This window comes from Lepeophtheirus salmonis, chromosome 6, assembly GCF_016086655.4.
Source record: "Lepeophtheirus salmonis chromosome 6, UVic_Lsal_1.4, whole genome shotgun sequence".
NCBI lineage: Eukaryota > Metazoa > Arthropoda > Copepoda > Siphonostomatoida > Caligidae > Lepeophtheirus > Lepeophtheirus salmonis.
Genome location: NC_052136.2, coordinates 1093653 through 1119972, shown reverse-complemented (window position 1 = coordinate 1119972; position 26320 = coordinate 1093653). Strand labels below are relative to the sequence as shown.

Here is a 26320-nt window from a genome sequence, read left to right as displayed (position 1 = left end):
AAATAAATTAGCTTTAATCAATAAATCAATTTTATGAGTTAGTTATGCGCAATTTCAACGTTTTCCAATGATTTTTTTTACGTCGCTAGGGTGATACAGTTGTATCTGAGTTCGAAATAGCTAAAGACTTCTTATTGATCTGGAAAATTAGTTTTAGGCACCATACGCTGAAAATAAAAGAGGGCAAGGGGGGGTTGATTATGATCCAGGTCTGCTACTAATCATGTCGAGGCCTTAAAAATGATAACTATAATATTTCTTAAGCGAGAGTTTTCCAAACTTTACTATACCAAAGCTCCCTTTACTAATACATTATTAGCTGAGACCCCCTTTATACTGAACATGTGTACTATGTATATATGTGTGGTCTGGCCAAATTTTCTTGCAGCACCCCTTGTTTTAAGTGCCTGTTACAAACTGAGCCTTTATAAAAAAGAACCGAGACCGAAACCGTTGAAATGAAAGAACCACAACCAACCTTAGTTATTGGTCATGAGTAGGGAGGGTATTTTTGTAGTGAAAAAATACAGTTTATTTATAAGAGAAGGGAAAACGGTTGATACTCTTACCAAAAAACCATCTCTAAGTCTATAAGCAACCATTGACACTCAGCAAGATTCACCCATGGTCATAGTAATATATGGTTCACCACGATTTGATTTCTCCTTCTATCATGACCTCCACTATTATCGTCAGCTCTCAAATTTGATTTATACCTTATTCGAAACTAGATCGTTCCAACAGTCTTGCGGCTCTTGGCCGTTTCAACTGTCCGACACAAGGTAATAGTATCTTTCTGATTGAGCTGCGGGATCTTTTCTAAAAGCTTTTGACTAACTTCTTCATCTTTGACTTTGCAAGTGATCAGAGTGCCCAACCAATCCTCTGATTTCATCTCCTAGATTTCGGCCTCTTCTGCTAACATTTTTAACTCACAATAAAATTCATAAATTGTTTTAAATGTGCCTGTTTACGTCGCATCAATTATGTTTGTCTATTTGAATCGAATGTTAAAGTACCTAATTTATTCCATAACAATAATTAAAAAAAAACCAAGAAAGAAAATAAATAAATTTGGTAGCCTCTTGGGTTTTATAAAAAAAAAGTTTATGTTCGTCAGAATTACTCCAATAAAGGTATTCTGTACGGCGATACTCCCACACTTACGCATGCTTAGAAGACAAACCAACAAATTGCAAAGATACCAAATACTCAGTAACAGTAAACAGTCAACAGATAGCTACGGAACAATCCTCTCAGTATGTAGCTAAATCTAATTTATGATTAATAATTTTTTGTTGATGTGTTTTTGACAAAAAACTATAAAAAAACTTTATTATTTACTTTTGTAAATTCAACCCTGTTCAACCCCATGTCAATAAACTAACCTACTCCTAGCTTGCCTAAAGTAAATATCCCTTAATACATGCACCAACTACATAACAACTTTACCTCCAAATGAATTAGTATCCTGCGTAATCTCCAATGCTTCAATAGAATGCTCATAAGTGTTCATTTGATTTGCATCAATCAGTTTTCATTTGAATTGCAGCAATCCAAGACGAATTAACTGCCTAATGCAATCTCCCTTCATGTTACTACCTAAAATATTATTGAACAGATGAATTCTCATAAGTGTTCATCCAAGACGAATTAACTGGCTAATACAATCTTCCCTTCACTTCTTATTTTTAATAGTAGATAAAGCTAGAAGAAAACAAAAACTGTTGCTATATAGCAAAAAGGGAGGAGGAGGATAGATATGTTTATGTTTGTATATATATTAGAATTACCTTCAATTAGTGTTGAATCGGACTAAAAAGACTGCAATACAGTCCTAATAAAACTTTTCAGTCCTAGGACCGGTCCTTATCGGTCTTTAGTAGAAACTAAAGCAGCTGAAATGACGTAGGTAATACTAACTACGTCATTTGTGTTTTTGAAGTTACATCATAGTTCATAAACTATTTCAAAGATGTGTGACTAGAACGTACTATTATACATACGTTCTAACAGCTATCAGTCATAATTTTCTTAATTAATATATTCTTCAATTCTAGCAATGAGTTAAGAATATAAAAAAATAGCTAGGACCGTAGGACTGAAAGACGGATGTATCAGTCCTTAGGATCGTTGAAATGTAAAATAGATTGATCTGATAGAAAAAAATACTGAAAGGGGGGTAGAAAAAAGACTGATATAGCTTCCTATAAGTCCTATTAGGACTGACCCCACATTAAGCTTTAATCCAACACTACCTTGACTCAACAGTAAAGGATCCTATTATCACTAAATAGTCAAATAACACCAATAAATATGAACGTGTTGATACCAAGCAGTAAGTTCTTAATTTCTATTTTTGATGGGACATGGGACCCATTTTGTTTCGTGTAAGCAGTATGTCTGCTTTGTGCCTTGAAATAGACTCTCATATATGCCGGAGGAGTCTGACTCCTCATGGAATCCAATGGCCAATGGATTCACTGGTCATTGAACCTGTTGGAAAAGTGGGAAGAAGCTCTTGCTCTTCCTGAGACTGAAGCTTATTCTTCCTAATAGCTTAAGGGGAGAAATGGAATGTAAAGCATTAAGCCAAATAGCGCATGGAGCACTGTTAGCCTGAGAAAATAGTATGGCTTATTTTGCCATAATATTTCGCTAGATATCGCTTTTCTATGACGTCACTCATTTATTCATTGTACTTACCACGTAGTATTAATAAGTTTGAATAAGTAATAATACGTATATAATTTATTCTAGCCTTAAATATTTTATATCTACATATTATTATAAAGCAAATTTGAAACAAATTACTCCAAAATAATGGGTCATCGTAGCGTCCGAGGATGCAAAAATAGAACTGAGTTAAAATTCCAAAAGCTTCATGGAAACGTTCACTTTTTTTAAATTTCCCATTCCAAAAAATCCAAAAGAAGTCGCAAGAAGGAAAAAATGGATATCCAATCTTAAATATCTTCCTAATATGAAACCTGCTGACCATTATGTATGTGAAAATCATTTTGTACATGAAATGTTTTTTTCAAGGACATCACCAAAGGCCAGAAAGTATCTAAAGCCCAATGCTGTTCCAACCATAACCTATGTGTTTAAAACTGATCATACCTATGGTATGAAAGCTCAATTTGCTTCAGAAAAACGAAGGAAGTTTTTGATATGCTAAAAGTAAAGGTTAGAACTATGCCAGAGATAGATAGGAAAGCTTCTTTGACTTTAGATGAATGCTCAATTAAAGTTTCTGTAGATCATGAAGGAAAAAGTTGCTCCGTAATAGGAGAAACAACCTTTCCAAATGCCAAAGGTGATGCAACCAAAGCCTTAGTTTTTATGCTCTCTGGGGTTTCTACTATTAGATGGAAACAAGTTGTTGCATATTATTTTAGCCCATGTATGATGACCAATAGTTTAATGCTTTAATGGAGTACGAGGTGAAATGATGGAAAGTTATTAGATCGAGGAGGAAATCCTGTTCTAGAGGTTATAAACTGGCGAAGAAGGGTACCCTTACATTTATTTGGTAGGACTATGGATACAAGTGGAGGATTTCGAAGATCGGACCTACTTAGTGAATTATATAGAGAATAATTAAAAATATTAAATATGTGACAATATGTTAAAACAGATCCTTTACTTTGACTTGAAACGATTTGTATTAACCATATCATTGGACTTATTATTAATGAAAAATTAATTACCAATGAGGATCAAATTTTATCTGCATTTAAAGAAACAGTCATAGAGTATAGGATTAAATGAAAAATAGGTCTTTTACTCTAAAATTTTTTTGCTTACATAAAATATTAACCTCTCTTAACTTATGTATATTCCATATTAATCGAGCTTAAGACATCATTTCATGGATTCTTGCTATCAATTCCCACTTTAAACAGTTGCTGCATTGCCACTGGCTATCAAATACAGCTTCAAGCATTTCATTTTCCAATTATGATATATTTCATACATTAATTTTTTTAAATTATCTATTTTGAGCTTGACTAAAAAATATAATTGATGGAACAACACTCTTTATATCTATACTAAGAAAAAGTATCAGATTATTCCCTTTTGCACATGTGATGCATTATTTTTGTAAGAGGATCCCTGGGGATGTGATAGCATTAATATTCGTTATCGTTATTCAGAAGGGATACCACCTCATCTAGCTTAGGTAAATACCTTGAGCGTACCAAATTGTTTATAAAGTGATTATTCTGTAAAAACGTTAATTAATGTGGTAGTCTACTTTTAGTTACAATGTAACTTTGATTGACTGCATCCCAGTCATTCATGAATTTGTTCAATATATTTTCTTTAGTTAGAAATAAACATTATTTTTTTTATATACTTGGTATATTTTTGTCATAAAAAAGTCGTCAAAATAGTGGAGAACTAATTAATATATTAAGAATAATCGGATATTATGTAATAAACATGAAATGATCATGTGAAAAACAAACTAATAATAAGATCTTAATTTATCATATATCCTGAATATAATAAATATAGAGCTCAATATAATGATCTGGCTAAAATAACTGAGTATGATGTCTTAAGTAAGCCTTGTGATTTAGACTATTATTTCTTCACAGATATACATTTTTGCGAATATTGAAATGATTCTCAGGAAATACAATTTTCTAAAGCATCCCTATATTAACATTGCTTGAACAGTTTGTAACACAGACAAATAATAGTTCTACAACTGATAACAGTAAGAATTTTGATAACTCGTATGACTACAATTACTATAATGAATTAGCACTTGCCTGTCGAAGTAAAGTTGAAGGAATCAATAAGAAACAAAAATAAAATAACGACTAACTCATAAATAGGGAATTAAATTTTGAGAAATATCTTTATTTTTTAATTTATTTCTCCAATCAAATCGTATTATTATTTTGTTACATTTTGACTATTGTCTTCAATAAACAACATTATAATTAGCTCTTATGGAAAACATCCAGTTATTGTGTATAATAAATTTTTTAGTGTGGAGATCCTAGATCTTTGCATGAGTAATATTCTAATATTGTGAGAAGTTGTTTAAAAAATGATTCCCGACTCAAGTTTGGGAATTATAACGACATTCAGAGATTCCAATGGAAGTATGCATAATTTAAGAGGTCACATATTTTTTTTTAATAAACATAATCACTTAAAATTCCCATTAACAATATCTATGTAATAATATAACAGTATAGAATATGCTTTACAGGCAAAACGTTCGAGAAAAGAGACATATATTATCTTTCAGAGTATAAATAATCTTTCATTTGTTTTCCAATGACAAAATAGACTCAAAAGTAATAAGGAAATCAAGGGTGAGCTTGAAGCGTGCAGGTTATAAGATACTCTAAGAAACCATTCATTCATAAGACTCCTTCAGTGTCCTGTAATGCAGAAATCATTCATATCTTTCACATTGATATTCCATTCCATCTTATAAATGGAATTATATCAATGTGAAAGATGTGAATGATTTCTGCATTACAGGACACTGAAGGAATCTTATGAATGAATGGTTTCTTAGAGTAGGAGACGAATCAGAGTTGGCTTAAGGAGGAATGGACTCAATAATTTCATTGAAAGAGCTGGGGATGGAAGATGATAAATCTGTGTCTATTCTTCATTACGTCTTTTAGACGATTATTGTGTCTTTTTATGAAACTCATTAGTTCTTAAAGAAGTAAACGATTATTCCTTGCAAGATCTAGAAGAATTGTTGCATTCTTGAGCATACAGGCGATAATTCACAAGATCTAAAGCCACTATCAAAGATCTTGATATGAAGCAAAATCTCCACAATGAACGATCCCTGCATTAAATGATACGAGATCCCTTGAATGAAAATAAATTTGAAGAAAAGATAAGAAGCCATATGACTAGCATATCCAAAAAGAATAATATTAATTCGAAGGAATGGAAACAAGGGGTGAATGGAGGTCCAGTATAACCAAATGGAAAAATCCATCTAAAATCTAACTTCGATTTTTTTTTAAATTTCGATCTTGGGAATACAACGGCAATTTTGATACATTCAAACTGATTATGACATTTTCTAGCTAAAAATCTACTCAAAATATGGAATATTTTGAGTATATTTTGGAAATCAAGTAACGTGCAATAGTTAATAAAAATATATTTTTTCTATTTCTATTAACCTTGGATATAACTATACATAGTTTCTGTTATCAATATTGTATTAATGTATTCATTTATGCATGAAAGTCAATATAAATAAGGACAATATGATGGTGCTGAAAAGAGCTATGCGGAAAATAAGCACGCTGAAAAGAAGCTGTGCTGTAAAAAGTGCGCCCAAAAGAGTCCTGCTGAAAAGAATCCCACTCAAATGTATGAGCATTATATCAAGGACATCTTTTACTAAATCTACTTTAGTATTATCTTTTAATGTGAAAGATGTCATTGATCGCCCTATTTTATATACATATTATATATGAGATAAATTCCGCAACCATTTTTATTTCACATTCATGACGTCATAGGTCACAGAAGTTGCGGATGAATAATTAGAGTTGAATTTTACGCGAAGGAGTGAAGCGACAATCCATTAAATTAATTATTTATGTAATATCAGGGTGTCCGCAGAGGAGGGGACTGTATTCCGCTTCCTCCAAATGAAGGAATTTTTGTTTTGTAAAAGATTTTTTTTAGTGCCCCCCCCCAAAAAAAAAATCTGCGTACAGCCCTGAATATATGTGTATAATTAATAAGTAATGGCATAATTATCTGAAATTAAGTAAATAAGGCAATACGAGATGCAGGGTCGAAATTCCGTGAGTGGGAGATCCATGGGACCAGGTATTCCAGTCCGTTCATCCTTGACGTCATCTGATAATTTGGCAGATGTCAGAAAACGAAGTTCTTCCAGGAATCGGAACTCCCAAGTAAAAACACCCATTTCTCAGGCCAAGTTACAGCATATGTCGAGTTCATCGCGGTATTTCTTGAATCATTTCGTTCCATATCTTTTTATTCTAACTGTTCTATTCTCATCTTTGCAGGAAAACAGGCTCCACATCCAAGAACATAAGATCGATTCTTGTTCCTGATTCGACTCTTATTATGTACAAATTATGTAGTTAGTTATATGATTAGTAGTTTAAGAAACATTTAACAGAACTTTCCGTGGGGCTTGTACATGAAGCAACATAACTTCCTTTTTTATTATGCGTGGCAGTATAATTAGAAGGGGGATGAGCCTGGTTTCTTTCCAGAGCAGGGCGTCTGGAGGATTATATATGTTGTTGTTTTTTGAGGGGAAAAAAATCAGAAATATATAGTTATTATAAAAAAATTACATTTTTGAAAAAAAAAAAATCAAATTTTTGTAATTTTTTCGCAAAAAATTACAAAAATTTATAGGTATTCCTAAAAGATTAAATCTTTAGAAAAAAAATCAAAAACCCCTTCAATCCACCCCTGCAGACGCCCCTATCCTGACAAAATTCTAAAGCATTCTTGAAAATATAGTCAGCTGTTATCATGCGTTGGATTAGGGATGAGTGTGCAATTGCCGTTGAAATTAAATATTGCAAAAACAGCCCAACTGCTAGGAGTAAGCGAATGGAAGTTCGTCCATCGCGTTCAAGTGTCCTTTTCTCGACTTGTACTTAAGATAGATAGCTTATGTTTGTTTTGATTTTTATGCGTGAATGTATCGGAATATGAATTAATTTCAATCACTCAACCTTCATTAATTATTAAAATAGTATGTGTTCAGATTTCAATAGACTACCCTGTCGCCTTAATTAGGAAACTTGAGCAGGGACCTTGTGATGAGGAAGCAAAGGTTTTACATAAAAGAAAGAACGACGTTATTCAATTCATTCAGCGTTGTGTGTATTTTTGGCACATTAACATAAATACGTAATGATAATGAATTATTATAATATTAATAACAATCATCTCTATAAAGTATAATTAATTAATAGAAAACAATAACGATGCGGGAAAGATGCAAAAAAGTGATAATACAATTCAAACAAGGTTTGTAGAAACGACTCCACAATATATAAATATAATATAATATCTCGAATATATAAACTATGGAGGTAAATAATAATATATTATGATAATCGCAGTAGTAAAAAAAAATCTTTATGGAAGTGAGAGACACGCCTAGATATACACTATACATATTAACATAAACTATAAAATACTTGCAAAAAATGCATTAGGGAGCATTCACAATCCACCTGCCACATAGGGGGAAGGAGGATCCCGTATAAAATTACATTTATCCTCGTTAGGGAAGAGGAGGTCAACTTAAAAAAAGCGTGGAGTTGAATAACGGGGCAATGATTGATGACACATCAAATGGGTCTGGAGCGTCCGCCGGGGGTGGGCTGTAATCCCCCAAAATTTAGGAATATTTGTTTTTTCTTAGATTTTTTTTGGTCAGAATAAAAAAAAAATTAACAGGAGAATAGGGGTAATTTTTTTTTTGAAAGATTTTTTTATTTTTCCAAAAAATAAATATTTTATGTGAAAAGCTGTGGATTTATGAAATTTTTTGTCGAAAAAATTTAATTTTTGTGTAAATAGCTGTAATTTTTATTTCAAAAAATTATATTTCCTGTGAATATCTATAGATTTTTGAAATTTTATATCAAAAATTTTATGTAAGAAATTAAATTTTTGAAATTTTTTTCCCATAAGATTCAATTTTTCAAATTTTCTTTCTTAAATTTTTTTTTGTAAATAACTATGGATTTTTGATTATTTTTTCTACATTTTTTTTGTAAATAACTATGGAATTTTGATTATTTTTTCTACATTTTTGATTATTTTTTTTTTTTTTTTTTGGAAATAAATGTATATTTTTGAAACTTTTTTTTCCTATAAAATTTATTTTCTGTGAAGATCTATAGATTTTTGAAACTTTACAGTAAAAAATTTCATACTTGAATTTTTTACCAGAAAATAAAATTTTTCAAATTTTTTTCCCAATTTTTTTTTTTTTTTATGAATAACTATGGATTTTTGATTATTTTTTCCAATAAATTTAATTTTTTTAACAGCTTTTTCAACGGGGGGACTCTTTTAATTTTTACTATTCACAATGTGAATTTAATAGTGAAGGGAAGAATAGTTTAATATGTCACAAGGGAAAATGTTAAAGTAATTACTATTGTCATAAAAAGCGTATCTTGCGGGGGATGGAGGAATCTTCTCAACCTAACAGGCAACGTTACGTCATTTGGTTTATTGCTTTGAAGAACTATCAAGTTTAGTACACATATTATGGTTTAGCGGTCCTGCCTGTTGATTGGTGACGTCATTAGGAAACGCTTTATGTATTTTTGACATTTTGTACATTATTATAACTAATTCCACAAAAGTTAGGATTCAAAAAAAGATAAAGTTGCCAAGATTACAAAAAATATAGAGTTTTGAAATGTGGTATATTAATGTTTATGATTTGAAAAATAGCTTGGATATGAGAAACATGATTTGTAGTCTTATTTGACTCTTTAGACAAGGTCCTATACATCAAATATGTTTAAAGGTGATTGTCCATTGGCTAAGACTTCTGAAGGAGATTGAATATACGTATGATGCCCAGTGATGTGGATGTCATTTATCTATGAATAATTTAAAATTAATATATTTAAACAATAAGGATTTCAGTGAAAATTTGATGAAAGGATATTTTGCCGCATGGAAAATTTGCCGAATATATTCTTTTATATTATAAGTTTGACATATCATTACTTAGATTTTATCATGCAACCTTGTCCAATCAAGCTTCAAAACACTGATAAGAAAAAATGAAGAGCAGACAACAAAATACATTGTATATTTTTATGTAAATGTGGTACAAAGTACTTTCAGCCATGAGCATCGGCTATGAACTATATCCTGCAGATCTCATATAAATTGGAAAAAATATATAATCTTTTTAGATTTAAACAAAATCCATTATATATTTTTTCTAGAAAAAAAAAAATATGGTGCTTAAAATTTTTGTCATTTCCTCATGATGTCATGTTGAACTTTACATTTATTGTTGTGATAGTCTAAAGATCGTCTTTTGAAAGTAATTGAAATTTAATTGCAGAAATTGAAGTCCTAAATCTGATCATATAAAATTATGTCTAGTTATGCATTTATTGGTAGGTTTTACAATTAATTATCAGATTCTAGAAATAATTCATTCTTAAACTTGTGTCGATAGTTTTTAAAGAATCCATGGTTATTCACAACAAATTAAATTTTTTGTCAAAATTTTTTCAAAATCCATATTTATTCGCAAAAAAAATTAAATTTCTGGTGAAAAAATTTCGAAAATTAAAATTCTAATTTTAAAGAAATCAAAATGAAATTTGAAACGTTAAATTCATTGGAAAAAAATTCCTAAATTTCTTGGTATTCATATAAAATTAAATTTTTGGAAAAAATTCATGGGAACGGAATTTTAAATATGAAACTTTTGTAAAAAAAAACAAACAAATATCTACAGCTATTTACAAAAATTAATTTTTTTGGAAAAAATTCATTAATTAAATTTTTTACTCTGTCCATAATTTCCCCGAATGACGAAAAAAATGTATAGTAAAAAGCAAAAATTCCTTAATTGGGGAGGGGGGTTACAGCCCTATCCAGTCTATACCCTGCAGACGCCCCTGCAATGTTCTTTACCGCTTGATCCTTATACTTCTTGACTCAAATGAGATTTTATTAAGATAATACTATGATAGAAGAAAAATTGAGCAAATTTTTTCTGCAGAAAAATATCCATTCGTCGAAAATGTAGCTGGTGACTTTACCTGAACCGGGTATTAAGCTCTAAGGTCTCTAATACATGTTTGCATTACTCGTATCTCATTCATAAAACTAAATATCCGTTTCCATATATGGCTTAGGAGTAGCACTGTTGCTTCCATTGAATCCACTACTGACTAAAGTTTTTCGAATGGCTCCAAGCTTATGAAGTGTTGGTTTTGGCATGAGTGGTGGTTTCTTTTTCTTTGTTTTGGGCGTTAATTCCTTTTCTACAATGATCAATGGAGGCGTTGTTTCATTCTCTGAAACTAGAAAGGAATAAAATTTATTTAAAAAAATTCGAAAATCTATATAGGCAATGTAATTAATATATGTAGAACACATAAAGAAATTTTTTTGCTCATCTATTGAATCAAAATGGAAAAACGATAGATCAGGAACAAAATCCAGTATCTGTATGGTCTGTATTCGATATTTGCTCTGATATTTTAAATGATCCAATCACACAAAAAGTAACTAATGGAGAAAAAAATGAATGAATGGATACATCTGAGCTATGAGTTATTACTAGAGTTGAGTAGTTTGTAATGAAGAAGAAAAAAAGGTTGTCGCAAGCTGGGCTTCGGAGTTGCTACATAAAATGACAGACTCCTACTCAAGTATTTTGAATGTCACCGACATTGACTCAAACACACATTATTATTTTTTAATAATATGTTTTATAGCCTTTTCGATCAAGTAAAACATTGACCAACAATTTTTTGAGTGTGACATTTTTATTCCACATATTTACTAGAATCGCATCGATATTTTTTTTTGGAATCCCCTTAATTTGTCAACAGTTTTTATTATACCTAACTCGAATATTTTGATCAACTATTTCTTCTTTTTTGACAGCGTCAACAACTTCTTCACATCATCACTCTATGAACTTTATCTCTCTACTTACAGCCTGTACAAGGCATGAATATAAAATCAGGAAGAATAACAATTAAGTACATTTAATACACGTACTTACGTAAGATCAAATTTCTTATTAATCACATTAAGGAGTCTTTATAATCAGATAATTCTTTTATTATTGTATAAATAATTAATTAATTCCTTTTCATTTGAATATTTATATAATATGAACACATATTTCATTTAAAGTGCCGTCCAGGAAATAATTAATTAATCTATGAACACCTTTAGATTAATTTACGTATACACTAATATCTTGGATTCCTAAAAAATACGTAATAGTCAGTTTGACTTCGTTTTTGAGAGTCATACTTTAAGTTGAGTGGCTCCAGAATTTTAATTCTATCTTGGTAGTATTTACAGGTTGGAGATTTTCAATCCAAAATTGTGAATGAGTCTTTTGAAGCCCCACAAGGGCCCTGATGCCAATCACATATTAGGTGTATGACAAGGGGAAGGCCTGTAGTGTCTGTCATATCCAAACACCGAAGCCCTCAAATCCACTGTCAACCAGCTCTGAGACACCATGACAAAAGACTACATCCACAGCGAGTGTTAAGCCTTCCACTGCCGACGCCTGGAACCCATCCTTTCCACTAAGGGCGGTTACATTAATAATTAAGAGAGCTGAGACACGTCTATTTATAGTATGAATTTTTTAAATTCTATTGTTAAGTAATAAACTATATTTTGTTGAAGTTTAAAATTCAAAGTGTTCAGATTTTAATAGAGCACCCTGTTGTATACTCGCATATCACATAGTATTGGCACATAACATATAGAATGTAATGTCATAAAAAAGCTCAAAGTCTATTATGGCCTTACCTTGATCATAAAATTTGTACATAAACCAATGTCCGTAATCTACATATAACATAGTAGTATATTAACATCTGTGACTATTAGTTTTTTTAAAAACTCATAGAGAGTACATATATTTGATCAAATTTAAACACACCAAGATCATAAGTTTTCATTTTGTTTTCCTACTTAGATACAATAATAGTCAGTCATAGAGTTGTAAATCCCGAGCATTTATAATATGTTTAGTTTGTTTGTGAGAGGCATTATGCTTAGAAGTATTTTGAGTTTTGGCGATTTTTTACATTAATTAAAAATAAATCCCTTATAACTTTCAATTAATAATTTATTTTGAATGTGAAGCATCTATAAACTTGTTTGAATCCCCTCACATCTAAATTATTAATTATTTTAGTATAAATTATAATAAATAATTCAATTATTTTCTGTGAACATTATTGTAATATATATTCACGCAACCTAACTAGCTCATTATATTTAAATTTCTTAGTTAATATTAAAAACTAAATTGACCAAAAATAAATCAAAATCGACCTTTTTTAAATTGAAATATAAGGTTTATTCTATAACTTTAGCTAGGATATAAAGCACTTGAAGAAAAAAATATATATATATATTAGCTTCTAAGTAAGGTCCTTCATTTTACTCGACTTTCTGGTGTTTATATAATTTTTTTAATATTGTAATTTAGATAAAATAATAAATCATTCATTTTTCAAATTTTAAATGTTTGTATCAATTTATCATTTACTTTGATTTTGATCTATATAGTTCTTTCATGTTGATATATGGGATTGGATCGTAGTTATACCCTAAAAACTTAATTTTTTTAAAAAGGCTTTAAAAACCAAACCTGTACAAATATGAAATAACAATAATAAATGTGGGTTTCAGACTTTGGGCACTCCAAGACTTTTATTTTGTTGCATAGTGTGATTCTTCTAAAAATTTGCAATCACAAATTAATAAAAGAAAAAAAAAATCAGCAGTCATTAAAATAGCAAAATTCGGTATATTCAGTGTATGGACAATTTATAATTCAAATAAAGAAAATTTGTATTATTATTATGAAACAAAACTAAAACTTTTCTGATTTATAAAGGTTTGGATAAGTAGCTAAACACTGTACAATCAATTTTATTTAAAGATTAAGTATCGGAAGTAAACTATCTATTAAAATAAGATGTTTTAAATGGTTTTATAAACGAATATATAATTATGTAAAGTATTATTTGTTCATTTTGTTAGAGGTTATAAAAAGCCTTTAATAGACTCTTTTAAGATTATCATATATTGTCTAGCAGCGTACACTATAGAGTATTATCAAGTATAATCATACTACACATCAAATAAGGATATACGAAAAAAATTATCAAAACTCTATCAGACTACCACAATACTGGGTGCGTAATTAAAAACTAGACATTTGGAGTGTGAAGTTTAATTTCATCAACTAAGGGAGTTACATTAAATAAACTTTCAATAAATGTGTCGCCATTTCTTTCAATATAGCCCATATCGACATAGATAATGGCCTTGATGCAGAGCTGGAAGCTCTGAAAGGTGGTAATAATTTAAAAGAAGAACACGGAGTTTTAATGGTTATCAACGGAAGAATGGAGTGCATTTGTTCGAGAGGCCCTGGCCTCGACATGCGTACAGAAAGAAAAGTTGAACGTTTGGCATCTAGTGAGTATGGTAGCCACACGGTACGTTGGTAGCTTTCACCTTTTGGGGCCCCGTTGTAGGACTGAATAGAAACAAAGAATGAAGGTAGAAGAGAAGCGGGAGAAGTTACTTATGCTTTTAGTTGACGATTCTTTTCATTTTGAAATCAGTTAAGATTATAGGGAAAAATATTAACCACCCAAAAATACGTTTAAATGTTTTTATTAGCTTCAAATTAATAATTTTTTTACTTAGTAGCCAAATATGAAGCAGTAGTTCTCAGAACTTGATTTTTTTTTCTTTGAGTAGGATTGCTGGAACACCCTCAAATATAGACGGAACTCCATCTTTCTTTAAAATATCGCGAAAGAGAATCTTTTTGTTCAAATTTATAGTCTTTGTGACTAAAATATTAGCTACATTGTTCAAAGTAAATAGTAATCTCTAAGAAGTAATATAATTAAATAATATCTTGGTATAGCCTTGATTCAACTATGAATGAGAGCTTCATTTTTGTAGCCTTTGACAAAAACACTGTCTTCCTTTGGATTGTCCGAGTGGCCTAATCTAAACTTTTGAGAACAACATGTAGTAGACATTATTTTAATTAATTTTTTAATTTTTTTTTGAAAAAATTAATTTTTTTGTGTATAGCTATAAATTTGTAAAAAAATGTTTAATATTTGAAATTTAATTTTTGAATTTTTGTTACAAAAAACAATAGAATGTTTGGAATATTTTCCAAAATATTTAATATTTCTGAATTGATATAAATTTTTAAATTTTTTTTTTTAAAAAAAAAAAAATTAAAAAAACCAAGCCCCTCCCAAAATATAATCCTGAAGAAGCCCCTGAGTAAATTTTGGGATCTCTATTGGTGTGTGTTCTGTGCAAAGTAGAGCAGCGATTCCTTCTAAGTATCTCTGTTATTTATGTCTTTTATAAGTGTCCAAATTTCAACTCTGCACCCAATAAAAACAAATGAATGTTAATTAGAGGAGATATGTAATTTACATACATTCATCCTTACAGAAAATGTGGGCCTTAAACTTTTAAATCTAATAGAATTGAATGAAGTCCATCTATTTCAATGTACATTAGGGTGTCCCAGATATAATAAGTAAAAATGTGGAACGTCAACATAAAGACAATTTTCAACAAAAATAAAAAAAAACTCTTTAATTTTTTACTTCCTAAATACGTAGAGCCCAATATATCACAGACGTATTTGAGTCAATTATAAGCCTAATTTTCAAATTTGCGGAATTAGTTTAAATATTCAAGAATTGTAGATACAGTTTAGAACGTTTATTTGATTTGAAAGATTTACAGTAGCCCCAATATGGTCTTTCAAAAAAAAAATCTCTCACTTTACAGGGGCGTCCAGATGAATATATTTCCGGGGGAGGGGGAGGGGGAATTATTATTATTTTTTTTAAATTTAAAACTTGAATTTTAATTTTTTTCCAAAAAAATTCAAAAATCCATAGTTATTCTCAAAAATATTGATAATTAAATTTTATCGAAAAAATTTCAAAAACTTAAATTTTAATTTTATTCGAAAAATAATTCAAAAATTCATAGGTATTCTCAAAAAGTTAAGCTTTTTGACAAAAAAAATCAAAAATCCACAGCTAGTTACAAAAAAAAAAATTTTTTTTTTTAACAATATTCAATAATTAAATTTTTAATATTGAATTTTTTGGAGAAAAATTTCAAAAATCCAACGATGTTTATAAAAAATTAAGTATTTTAGAAAGAAAAAAAAATCAAATATTACAGTTTTTGAGAACCAAAATTATATTTCGAAATAAAAAAAAAAAAAAAAAAAAAAAAAAGGCCCAAATTCATCTGGTAGTTAGCCAAACACTAACTCTACTCCCAGTCTTTCACCGTCATATTATTTCTTCATCATTTTTAAAATGAATTACCTATTGTTAAAATCTACCTAGTCTACTGTATTATAATATTGGTTAGTAAAATTTTATTATAAGTTAAGTTATACATTAGTAATTGTCTACGATAGCCAAAATTTATTCATAGAAATAATAAAATGACCAATATATATATTATCTAAACGACGTGGGGTCAACAAGAAATTGTATTCCTGTTTTTTTGGAAACGGAGCATAACTATAGAATAACTTATTACTTTGTGTATTTTAAAAATAATAATAAATTATGATAAAGCTATGACGTATCAAGGGAGAAGAGGGAATCGACAGAGGATAACAAAATACAGAGGGTATTTTGTGTCAGCGAAGTACCGCCGTGATGAGTAATTCTTGCCTATGCTCTTCTTAATTTCCCTTTCCTCCCTTGTCACAGCTGATTGTAGCTGATCTAATGAAACGTCATGACAGCTGAGCTACTCTCCTCAAAAACATTCTTCAAATTGGGAGGGTTGCCATATTGATTTTCAATTTGTTTGTTTTTTAACGAGAGCAAAAATACACGATTTTCATCACTAATAATCAAGATACTTTTACAAAGTGTTGTCTAAGGGAAAAGCTAGTATCTAAATTTGACAGTGTAAGGAAGTCAGTCCAGGAAGATTTATACATCATAATGTGACCGAAGAAAAAGGTAGTAGTATCCTATGTTTGGACAAGCTACGAGTAAATACTCGCCTTTTTAAGGTACACGAGTTGAGTGTTTAGTATATTCAACTTTTTTTTGCTTACTTCATAAAACTCGAGTAACAATGGATGAGTCTTGATCGTGGCACGTCACACCTAATTAGTAAAGGTCAAATAAGTTAAAAAACTGTAATTGAAAGTAAAGTTAAGTAAATGGTTCTCCACATTCGTCATGGTTTGTTCTAGAGAAAATTGCTCTTCGTAGAACTGAAATGATATTTTAATATTTTTTGGGACAACCTACATAAATAGAGGTGTTAATACGTAGAAATGAAGGTGGGTGTCAAATAAATGAAATCAGATTATACACATTACCTAAGAATTAGTATCACTCCTCCTTCCAACAAAGAGGCTCTTTATATCAAAACAATGCTCAAATTAGGACAATACATTTATTATTTATATTCAAAGAGTTACAAAATTTATATAGGGTTGTATCTGTCCTTAAAATATGTTTTATTCCGTCTTTGTTATTGGTCTTTCCAAAATATCCAATATTTCAAAACTACCTCTACAAATTAGGACAAATTTGTAAAAGCTGACTAAATTATGAAAAACCTGATTTTTATGGAATCTAGAAAAGATGACTCAAAACTAATTTAAAATAGGCTTAAATACAATATTTTTATTCAATATGTCTTTCTTCGCAAGCAATAACAGCCTTGATAGGCAGGCATACAGATTGACAGCTCCTGACGATGAAAGCCGTGTCTATGGCGAACCAAGCTGTCATGAAGACGGGTTGGAGCGAATCTAAATTTAGATGAGAGATACGGAGTTTAGGTCAAGGCTAGAGAAGGGCCGTATGGGGGTAGGCCTGAAGTCCGGCATGTTATTGCTGCATAAGGTTGATTCCTTTAGGCTTTATGGATACTATATTTAGCGATATTTTCATTTTATATGTCTTCTTTCACAGGCAATACTCAACACACAGCTGAATATATTGGCAGCTCTTGACGATGAAGGTCGTGTTCACGGCTTACCACGCTGTCATGATGGCAGCTGGAAGCGAATCTCAATATGGATGAGAAGTCTGGAATAATTTTTTGTCTAAGGCGCTTTCAACTATAATATGCCAGAGGGTGGACATTACATTAGGGTTTTATGGACTTAAGTTTGGCAATTTGAAGAATTATTTTTATTTTCCATTGATGATATAAGATGAATCTTTCATTCTCGACGAGAAAACATATATGTATAAGTGTAACCACGATTATCATCCACTGGCGGTGGAATTTATTTGCAATTGTGTGTGGGGGTGGGGGGAAGGGGGTCAAATTTTATAATAGGTACGTCATGAGGAAAATTTTTTGGAAAAAAATTTCGAATATCCAATTTTTCGGAATTTTTTCCCCAAAATCTATAGCTATTCACAGAAAATTAAATTTTTTGTCAAAATTAAATTTCATATATTAAACTTTTTGGAATTTTTTTAAAAAAAAATACCAAGTAACACCAAATCCAATTAAGCATATAAAATTTCTGAAAAAAATCTCAAAAATCCATAGTTATTCACAAAAATTAAATTTTTTTGATTTTTTTTTCAAAACTCCACAACTATTCACAATTTTTTTTTTTTTTTACACTTCAAATAGGTATTATATTTTTGCTCTGTTACATAATTTGCCCAAAGACCTGTTTTTAAGCAAATAAATTTTTCAAAATTTATATGGGATGGCAATATAATAATTATAATTGGATTGAGGGGCAGTGCCATTTGATTTTTTGACAATTTTGACAGAATGTTGTTTTTTATAAATGCAAAATTTGATGAAAAATTTTTAGGCTCAATTTCCAAGATTGATATTAATCAGGGGTGTACATTGGAATTGGCTTTTTTTTATGTATCGTTATCGACCTTATACTGTCTATTCCACCATAACCTTTGCATTTATATGGATGATATTACTTATTTTTAGTCATTTTTGGAGGCAAAATTAGTTAGACTAGACGACTTCGTTCCGACAAATTCAAAAAAAGAAAGAGGGGGAACTATATATGGGTTGTATACGAAATTTACATGAAAGTAACAATTTATGAATAACCATATCGTTCAAGAAGTCCGTAACAGTTGGGTTGACTGGTTTACTCTGAAACCATTAAGTAACTTTTTCATTAAATATTTCTTTTTGTATGTTTGTTGAACAATATTGTTTCACTTAATATTGTAGACTAAGGTCGAGTTTATATTTTCTAAGTCAAGTATTAGTCCCGAGTCCATTAAAAACATACGAGTCCGGACTGGAGCACTGGTTTCTACATATTTCAATTCCTTGGGCATGCATAATAAACTCAGTTAAAAACTAGAGACAGTTGAAGAACATTTCATTTCATGCGGGCCGAACCAGTACAATAATAGAAAATACCATTTTGCTAGTGTCGTAGAGAGTAATTATCTTTTATAAATTTAAATTTATTAACAACTAATTATGATTGATAAATTTATGGATTTCTTTTTTCCTTTCCGTTATTAATAAAAAGTGAAGCATTAAAAAAAATTTTTTTTTTTTTTTTGTTATTTGATTATGAAATTCCTTTATACATAATAAGGAATCGGAATTGTCCATAAAGACGGGCTCAGAAACGGAATTGGCTGAAAAATGGTATCGGTACATTCCTAATCTTAATTCATTTCAATTTTATTAATGTAAGACCCACAGAAAGAGTTTTCAAAAATTGTTACAAAATGTCGAAACATGTCCATAATTGAGACGTCGTTACCTTTTATATGTCACGCAACTTCTCATACTAAAAGAAACACAAAAAAGCTCCAAAATGATGACTATGTAGATAATGGTATGAATATGAGTTGTTCCACCCACGATGTGAATATACAAATTCCTGAAAGAGATCATTGTGTCAAAGTAGGATGAGTAGGAGATCCCTTAGAAGACACTTTGCCATATACGTTGATGATCTCCTTTTAAAATCATGCATCGGTTTACTTTGACCATCTGTATGTATAACCAGCTACAAATGAATTCCATTTCTGTCTTAATTCATTTTATGTATGACACTTTTACTTGGTCAACAACCTTGGCTAGATATAAATAATTATAAAAAAGGAGAGAATAACTCAGTTGCATCTTTTTTTTAGTATAAATCAAATGTTAGAAAAATCCTTCTACAGCAAATTCTAAGGTGATTCCTTTGCTCATAATTTCAAATCCTTGAGTATTTTTGTCGAGTCATAACAATGGAGAAGGTATAGAGATCAAAATCAGCTGTAGTTTTAATCACACCTGTTTTTTTTAGATTTGGCAAACTGAACAGTCAATTTTATTTTTTTAAGCTGTTATAATTTTTGTTTAATTCCTAAGGAGTGAATATTTCCACCACATACAACAACATTTCATTAATATATACGAAACCGGATGGAACATTGGCATGTGAAGGCGAAGATTTGGGGATCGACGTTGGAGTAATTCTTGCCTATGTCATTATAGCTGATCTAATGAAACGTCAGGACAGTTGAGCTCCTCTCCCCACCCAAGACATTCTTCAAATTGACAGGGTTTAATTTTCAGTTTTTTTTTTTTTTTTACATAACCAAAATACACAAGATTTTCATCACTTAGCATAATATGTAAATAAATATTATATAAGTGCATCAAATGACTGTTTTAACCACGAACTCTCTAAATATTGTACATTTCAAATTTCCTCCGGAAATCATTCATTTACCCCCCTCATAAAATAAGATGAAAAAAATAAGCAATTTTGTTTTAAATTTATGACATATTTATTATGAGGTCACAAGTATTTTAAATAGTTAAAATTGTTCCTAAATAAATTTGACCTCATAACCTATAATGTCATAAATTTATGAATAATAAGATGTTTATTAAGCCTTGGCGAATATATATATTTAGTATGTACGATAATAGGCTATAAATATATTCTAGACATGATAAATTAAGGCTCGACTTTGTGTATTGAAGGAATACAAGCTTAACACAGTTTTACGGAACTAGAAACAGCTGCGTTAAATGAAACCCACGTTGTAAGGGAACTTTTTTAGTACTAAACCCCGTAAATAGGAGAAATTATTTTTCAAAGTCCGCTTTTTACTATTTTTTAGCTGTTGTTCCTTTAAAAAATTCTCCAAATTGACAGGGTTATCATGTTGATTTTCAGGTATTTGTTAACATGGGCAAAATATTCCCGATAAGCATCACTTGCCCCATAGTGTTAAGTGTTTTCTATAGGCTATTATACACTAGCTTTCGAGTCCACGTCGAGTCTTTGATTGTGATATCAAGTAGAGTCTCAGATCTTTAAAATATGGAATCAATTACAAGCCGAATCGAAAGTATTGAGTCCAAGTCCTAACGTCTCAAATAAGTATGTACCGGTCCGTCTTCTTGTTCCATCCTTAATCTCAAGGATGTATACCTAATCTGACAAAAATAACTCCTCATGGAACAATCTTTTGCTAAATGACATTATTATAGATATAAGTCGGTGATGTCATCATCTGTCTTGGAGTTATTATGAACATCAAATCTTATAAGAATGATAAATAATTATACTTAATTAACAATAGTGGAAAGCAACTATTATTGTGCAAGGTACTTTAGGTTTTAATGAACGAATTCAATCATAAACTGACGCTACGATTTTTCTTTGGAAGGGCTCAAAACTTTGTTGAAAATAAGTTTTTTATTATTATTATTAGATATTGTATATTTTTGATTTTGCTTTTCTTCAAGAAACGTGATTTCATTTCTTGCAGATATTAAATACTATACATTTTTCAGCATATTACAAATTTTCCTTACAAACATAAAACTTTCCAACTAACGGTCATTTTTTCTGACTGATATTCAAATAAATTAAACCATATACACTATACAGTGTTGGACCCAAAACTTGAAGTAGCATTTAGTCATTATGCAGCCAAACCACAGCTGAAACAAAGATAAAAAAGTTTTGTTTTTATCCAATGTGTGTAAGTGTAAAAATATCAGAGCAATAACAAAAAAGGCAACTCGATTGCGATTTCCTCCGCGCCAGGTTTAGTACCGAGAAGGTTGAAGAGATTGTTGGTATCTCTATCCGTACTTCCTATAACAATAAGTATGAATTTTTTTGCAAATTTATATTTTGATTTTTGTACAAAAATATGGTTACAACAACAAAAATTGCAAGCTAAAAAAAATAACTAAAATATATACTCTTCTTTTCTTCTCTTCAAATTGTCAGGGTTAACATTTTGTTTTCTTTTTTTTTAACATGCCCAAAATGCTCACAATTAATATCACTGCTTAAAACATCTCTAAGGATACTCTATCTCTCTTTCTGTAGTCAGGGGCTTAGATCTACAACTCTATGTGTTATACTATATGATCAATCCTTGTTTCTTCACTATGGAATACGAAGTAGGCAATTGACAAAGATGAATGGATTTCAAATACAACTTCCAGGTATCTACATGTAGAAATAACTCACATTCATGAGTATCACGACATTTGTAGTGAAGAAATGATCAACATAATACATCATAAGGAGTTGAAGTTTTTGTCAATGAGCTTGAAATTAAAGATCTTTTGTAAGTAATGAATCACTGTTTATAGAAGTGGGAAGAATTTTGATAGGTTTTTTCTTATTTGGTAAAAGGATCAAGGTTATTATAATAAGCAATAAAAAGAAGGAAGATATAAATTCATTAAAATGTACGGGACTGGAGAGAGTAAATAAATCTTGCATCATTGATACAACAGCTGATAAAGTACATGAGTAGGCTGATAGTTAGAATATTTATTTTCGAATTAATTTTAAATTATTTCTGTATGAAAATGAACACACAGTTTTGCCAGTAAAAGGGCTGAATCGCCGAAATTTGGAATTTAAAATCCCTTTTATTGATCTTTGAAAAAGTACCAAAATGTACAGCTCCTAATAGGCGTCATTTGTACTAATATTAATAAGGATGGTCAGAGATCTATAAAACATTTCATAGAAAGCGGAACCTTTTTTTGTGGCAATCTGAACAAGATTTTTTATTTTACAAAGCTATTGTCATCAGGGGTGCCCACACGGGGTGGGCTGGAGGGGCTGCAGTACCCCAAATTAAGGAATTTTTGGTTTTTACTTTTTTTTACGAAAAAAGGGGAAATTTTGAAGGAGATATTTTCTTAAAAAACAGGTCATTTGGGTAAATTGTGCAGAAGAGCAAAAAATATAATACCTATTTGAACTTTTTTCCAAAAAATTTAATATATGAAATCTAATTTCATTTTTTTTCTTTTAAAAATTAATATTTTTGTGAATAGCTATAGGAATAATCTATGATGATGTCTTGTACACATAGGTCTATTGACATTGTTTTCATTAATTTAACATTATGAATTACAGATATAAATCCTGGTGTCAATAATTAAATCCTTGAAGATCATAAGGGAAATTATTGATCTTAGATCTAATTTGTATTCCGATTATGAAATGAATGACCAATTCAATGATGAAAAAGGCATCTTTTTTATATAAAAAGACATTAGTATTGGCATCAAATTTATCATAAAACATTTAAGGCTCACACATTTAATTCTATTCTTAAAAATATAATTTCACCAATAATAATATTAATTAAAAATAGGTTCTAAAATTTGTTACGAGGTTAAAAATACAAATATGTCAATATTTTCATAATAAAATGTAATTAATTGAGATATGTGTTAAATGTGAGAATGTTGCTCCTGTCAACGGAAGAAAAGAAAAACTTTATGCTTTTCTCTTTTTCTTCATCCCTTTACATGTAGGTAAAAAGAAGGTGAAGGGAGTAATAATATTCTTGCCACACCATACTGTTGAATGTCCCACCCAAACATTATACGTATATGTTGATTTCTTATTGAGCTAGTTTATAATAATCAAATATTAGTTTGTATATATTATTGTATGAGGTGTACACTATGTCAATAAATTGATGTCCTCTTTTTTAATTTGCCGCTTCTCTAAAAGGAATTTCAAAAATGAAAAGGGGAAGAAATAAAATAAAAAAGAGCACGTGGGCCTAGAGACTCATAAAAATCTGTATCGACCCTAATTTAAAGTAATGAAGCAACCTTTATGCATTTATTTTCTAAATTAAAATTTACACATGATTATTAAAAATATGATGTCGCAGAATGGTGAAGAAGCACTCCTTAAGCAACAACGGTGGATGTGGAAGGAAGAAAAAACTTTCGAGAGTTGCAAAAATAACCATCGCCAAAAGACTTACGAAAAAAAGCCAATCCTTAAGGAAATTAGCACCCAGATTGAGATCAAATGGTCGTCCAGTGTCACATGAGACTATTCGCAAACACATGGAGGAATCGCTGAAGGTCTTACCGTACATGCCTCAAATGTAACCGAAACTCACGGAGATTCAGAAGAAAAACTGACTTCTTTTTTGTGGTGAGAGAAAAAATTGATCAATAAATGACAGGGTAAGAGTTCCTTTCTCTGCCTTCGAACTGTTTCACCATACTAATCGGCAAACTGATCACGTTTGGGCTCGCAAGAAGGAAGATGTTGTGTTGACTCCGAAAGTAAAGTTTCGCTTGAAAATTGAAGTCTGGGGTCTTATGAGCTACTGAGCTCTTTGTGAGCTTCATTTTATACATTCAGGACAAACTTTGACGTCTTCATACTATGTTGAAACCTTACTCAATAAATGTTTCGCCACTGTGATGCAAAGGATCCGAGAAAACGGATTTGATTTGATATGGGAAATGTTACCAGACATCTCAAGATACATTTTCCAGCAAGACCGAGCTTCTGCTCATAGCTCTCACGTGGCTCAAGTATGGCTTCAGGCTAACTCGGACAAAGTGTACACGGCTTAGAAACAGTCTGGAATTGTCTCCAATAGAAAATCTATGAGCCTTTGTCAAAAATAAGATCAATAACTTACCGCCTGCAACCAATGAAGAGACTCTTTACAAAAATCTAAAATTTGCGACCAAGCAAATTTTAGATAAGACTTTAGATAATTTAATTGCTTGGTTGCCCGAACTCACTAAAAAAATGTATAAAACTTAAGGGGGGATATGGTTGGAAATAAAATTATGGCAGAATACTAAATTTTCCTTCATTTATGTGTGTTTGAAAAAAATTTTAAATTTAAACAATTGGAGGGTAGGAATTTTGAGATGAGCATTCTCTCAAGTTTCATCCATAAAATAAGTCGTTTTACTCAAAATGCTAATTTATTTTTATTACCTTTTTCTCACAGTTCCTTGCAGTTGATCTAATAAAATGTAATAACAGCTAAGCTTCTCTCTTCCCGAGCATTCTTCAAATTGTCAGGATTATAAACTTAATTTTCGTTTATTTTTATTTTAAACATATCTGGGGACGGTCTTAGCTCACAAAGTTACCTTGTTGACACCAAAATAAAGGCTGTATTTTGTTGTCAGCTATCGATACTTCTGCATTTCCCCCCTAATCAGTGTTTTGAACGTTGGTTGGTTGAATTAGAATTAACCCTTTTTACATAGTGAACATATCTCAGCAATTATTGAGTTGATTAAATTTAGAAAATCTAATAGGGAGATGTTTATTCATAATAGTCACATAAGTAAAATAAAAATCATTAAAAGCAAAAAACAACAACATTTGATTTATAAAAATATAATCACTAAAGATATCGGACATTGCTTTAATTCGATTTTTCTGTCCAGTAACATCTGTTAGTTAATTATAAATTCAAATATCTTAACGGGATTTAAATGTACGTGTTAACGAAAATTGCCAAGGCAGACAAATCTCTAACGAGGACACATTCCAAATTTATTGGAATTGGTTTCCTGCTAGAATATATTATTGCATGTACCTTACTGATTACTCTACCTTATGAGGTCTAAGTAGGTTTGCGTCCCTGCCATTACGAAATTGTTGTAGATTGCATCATTTTACACGAGCAATGAACGAAACCAATCTCCTCAGGCTCTTTTGAATGAGTTTTTGAACTCTTTTTTAATCCTCTTATCCCCTCCCCCCTCTACAACCCTCGACTACACCTTTTGCAGGCCCTCAAAGCCACTGTAAGCCAGCACTGGGACACTATGACAGAGTACTACATCTGCAACGGGTGACATACCTTCCGCCATCGCCTGGAAGCCATCAATCCCGTTAAAGGCGGATTCATTAATGATTAAGGGAACTCCGACACACATCTATTTATAGTATTAATTTTGTCAAATTTCTATCGGCATTATTAAATTATATCTTGTTGAAGTTTAAAATTCAAGGTGCTCAGATTTTAATGGACCACTCGGTATCTTTCATGAAATAGTCCAATTTTCGGTATAATGCGAGCATATTATTTTTTTTGTTAGTTATATGATTTATTTTATTATATAACAGAAAAAAGGAAACGCTACTTAAATGACGTCACAGATGATCGATTTTACCATATTTAAGGACTAACGGGATAGGATCGCACTGGATTGGACCGCGGTTACACATAAAGAC

At 30.6% G+C, this 26320-nt stretch overlaps 1 protein-coding gene across 1 annotated transcript in view; it reads right to left on the bottom strand.

Annotated features, from left to right (window-relative positions):
- Positions 1–7859: 7859 nt before the first annotated feature.
- LOC121119831 (uncharacterized) overlaps positions 7860–26320 on the bottom strand; it is a 24759-nt gene continuing 6298 nt past the window's right edge. Inside the window, exons 2-3 of the mRNA XM_071889019.1 lie at positions 10812–11075; positions 7860–9626 (exon numbers count right to left, since the gene is read on the bottom strand). Of these exons, the coding sequence (XP_071745120.1) occupies positions 10879–11075 (197 nt within the window). The 3' untranslated portion in view covers positions 7860–9626; positions 10812–10878. The remainder of the gene's footprint in view (positions 9627–10811; positions 11076–26320) is intronic.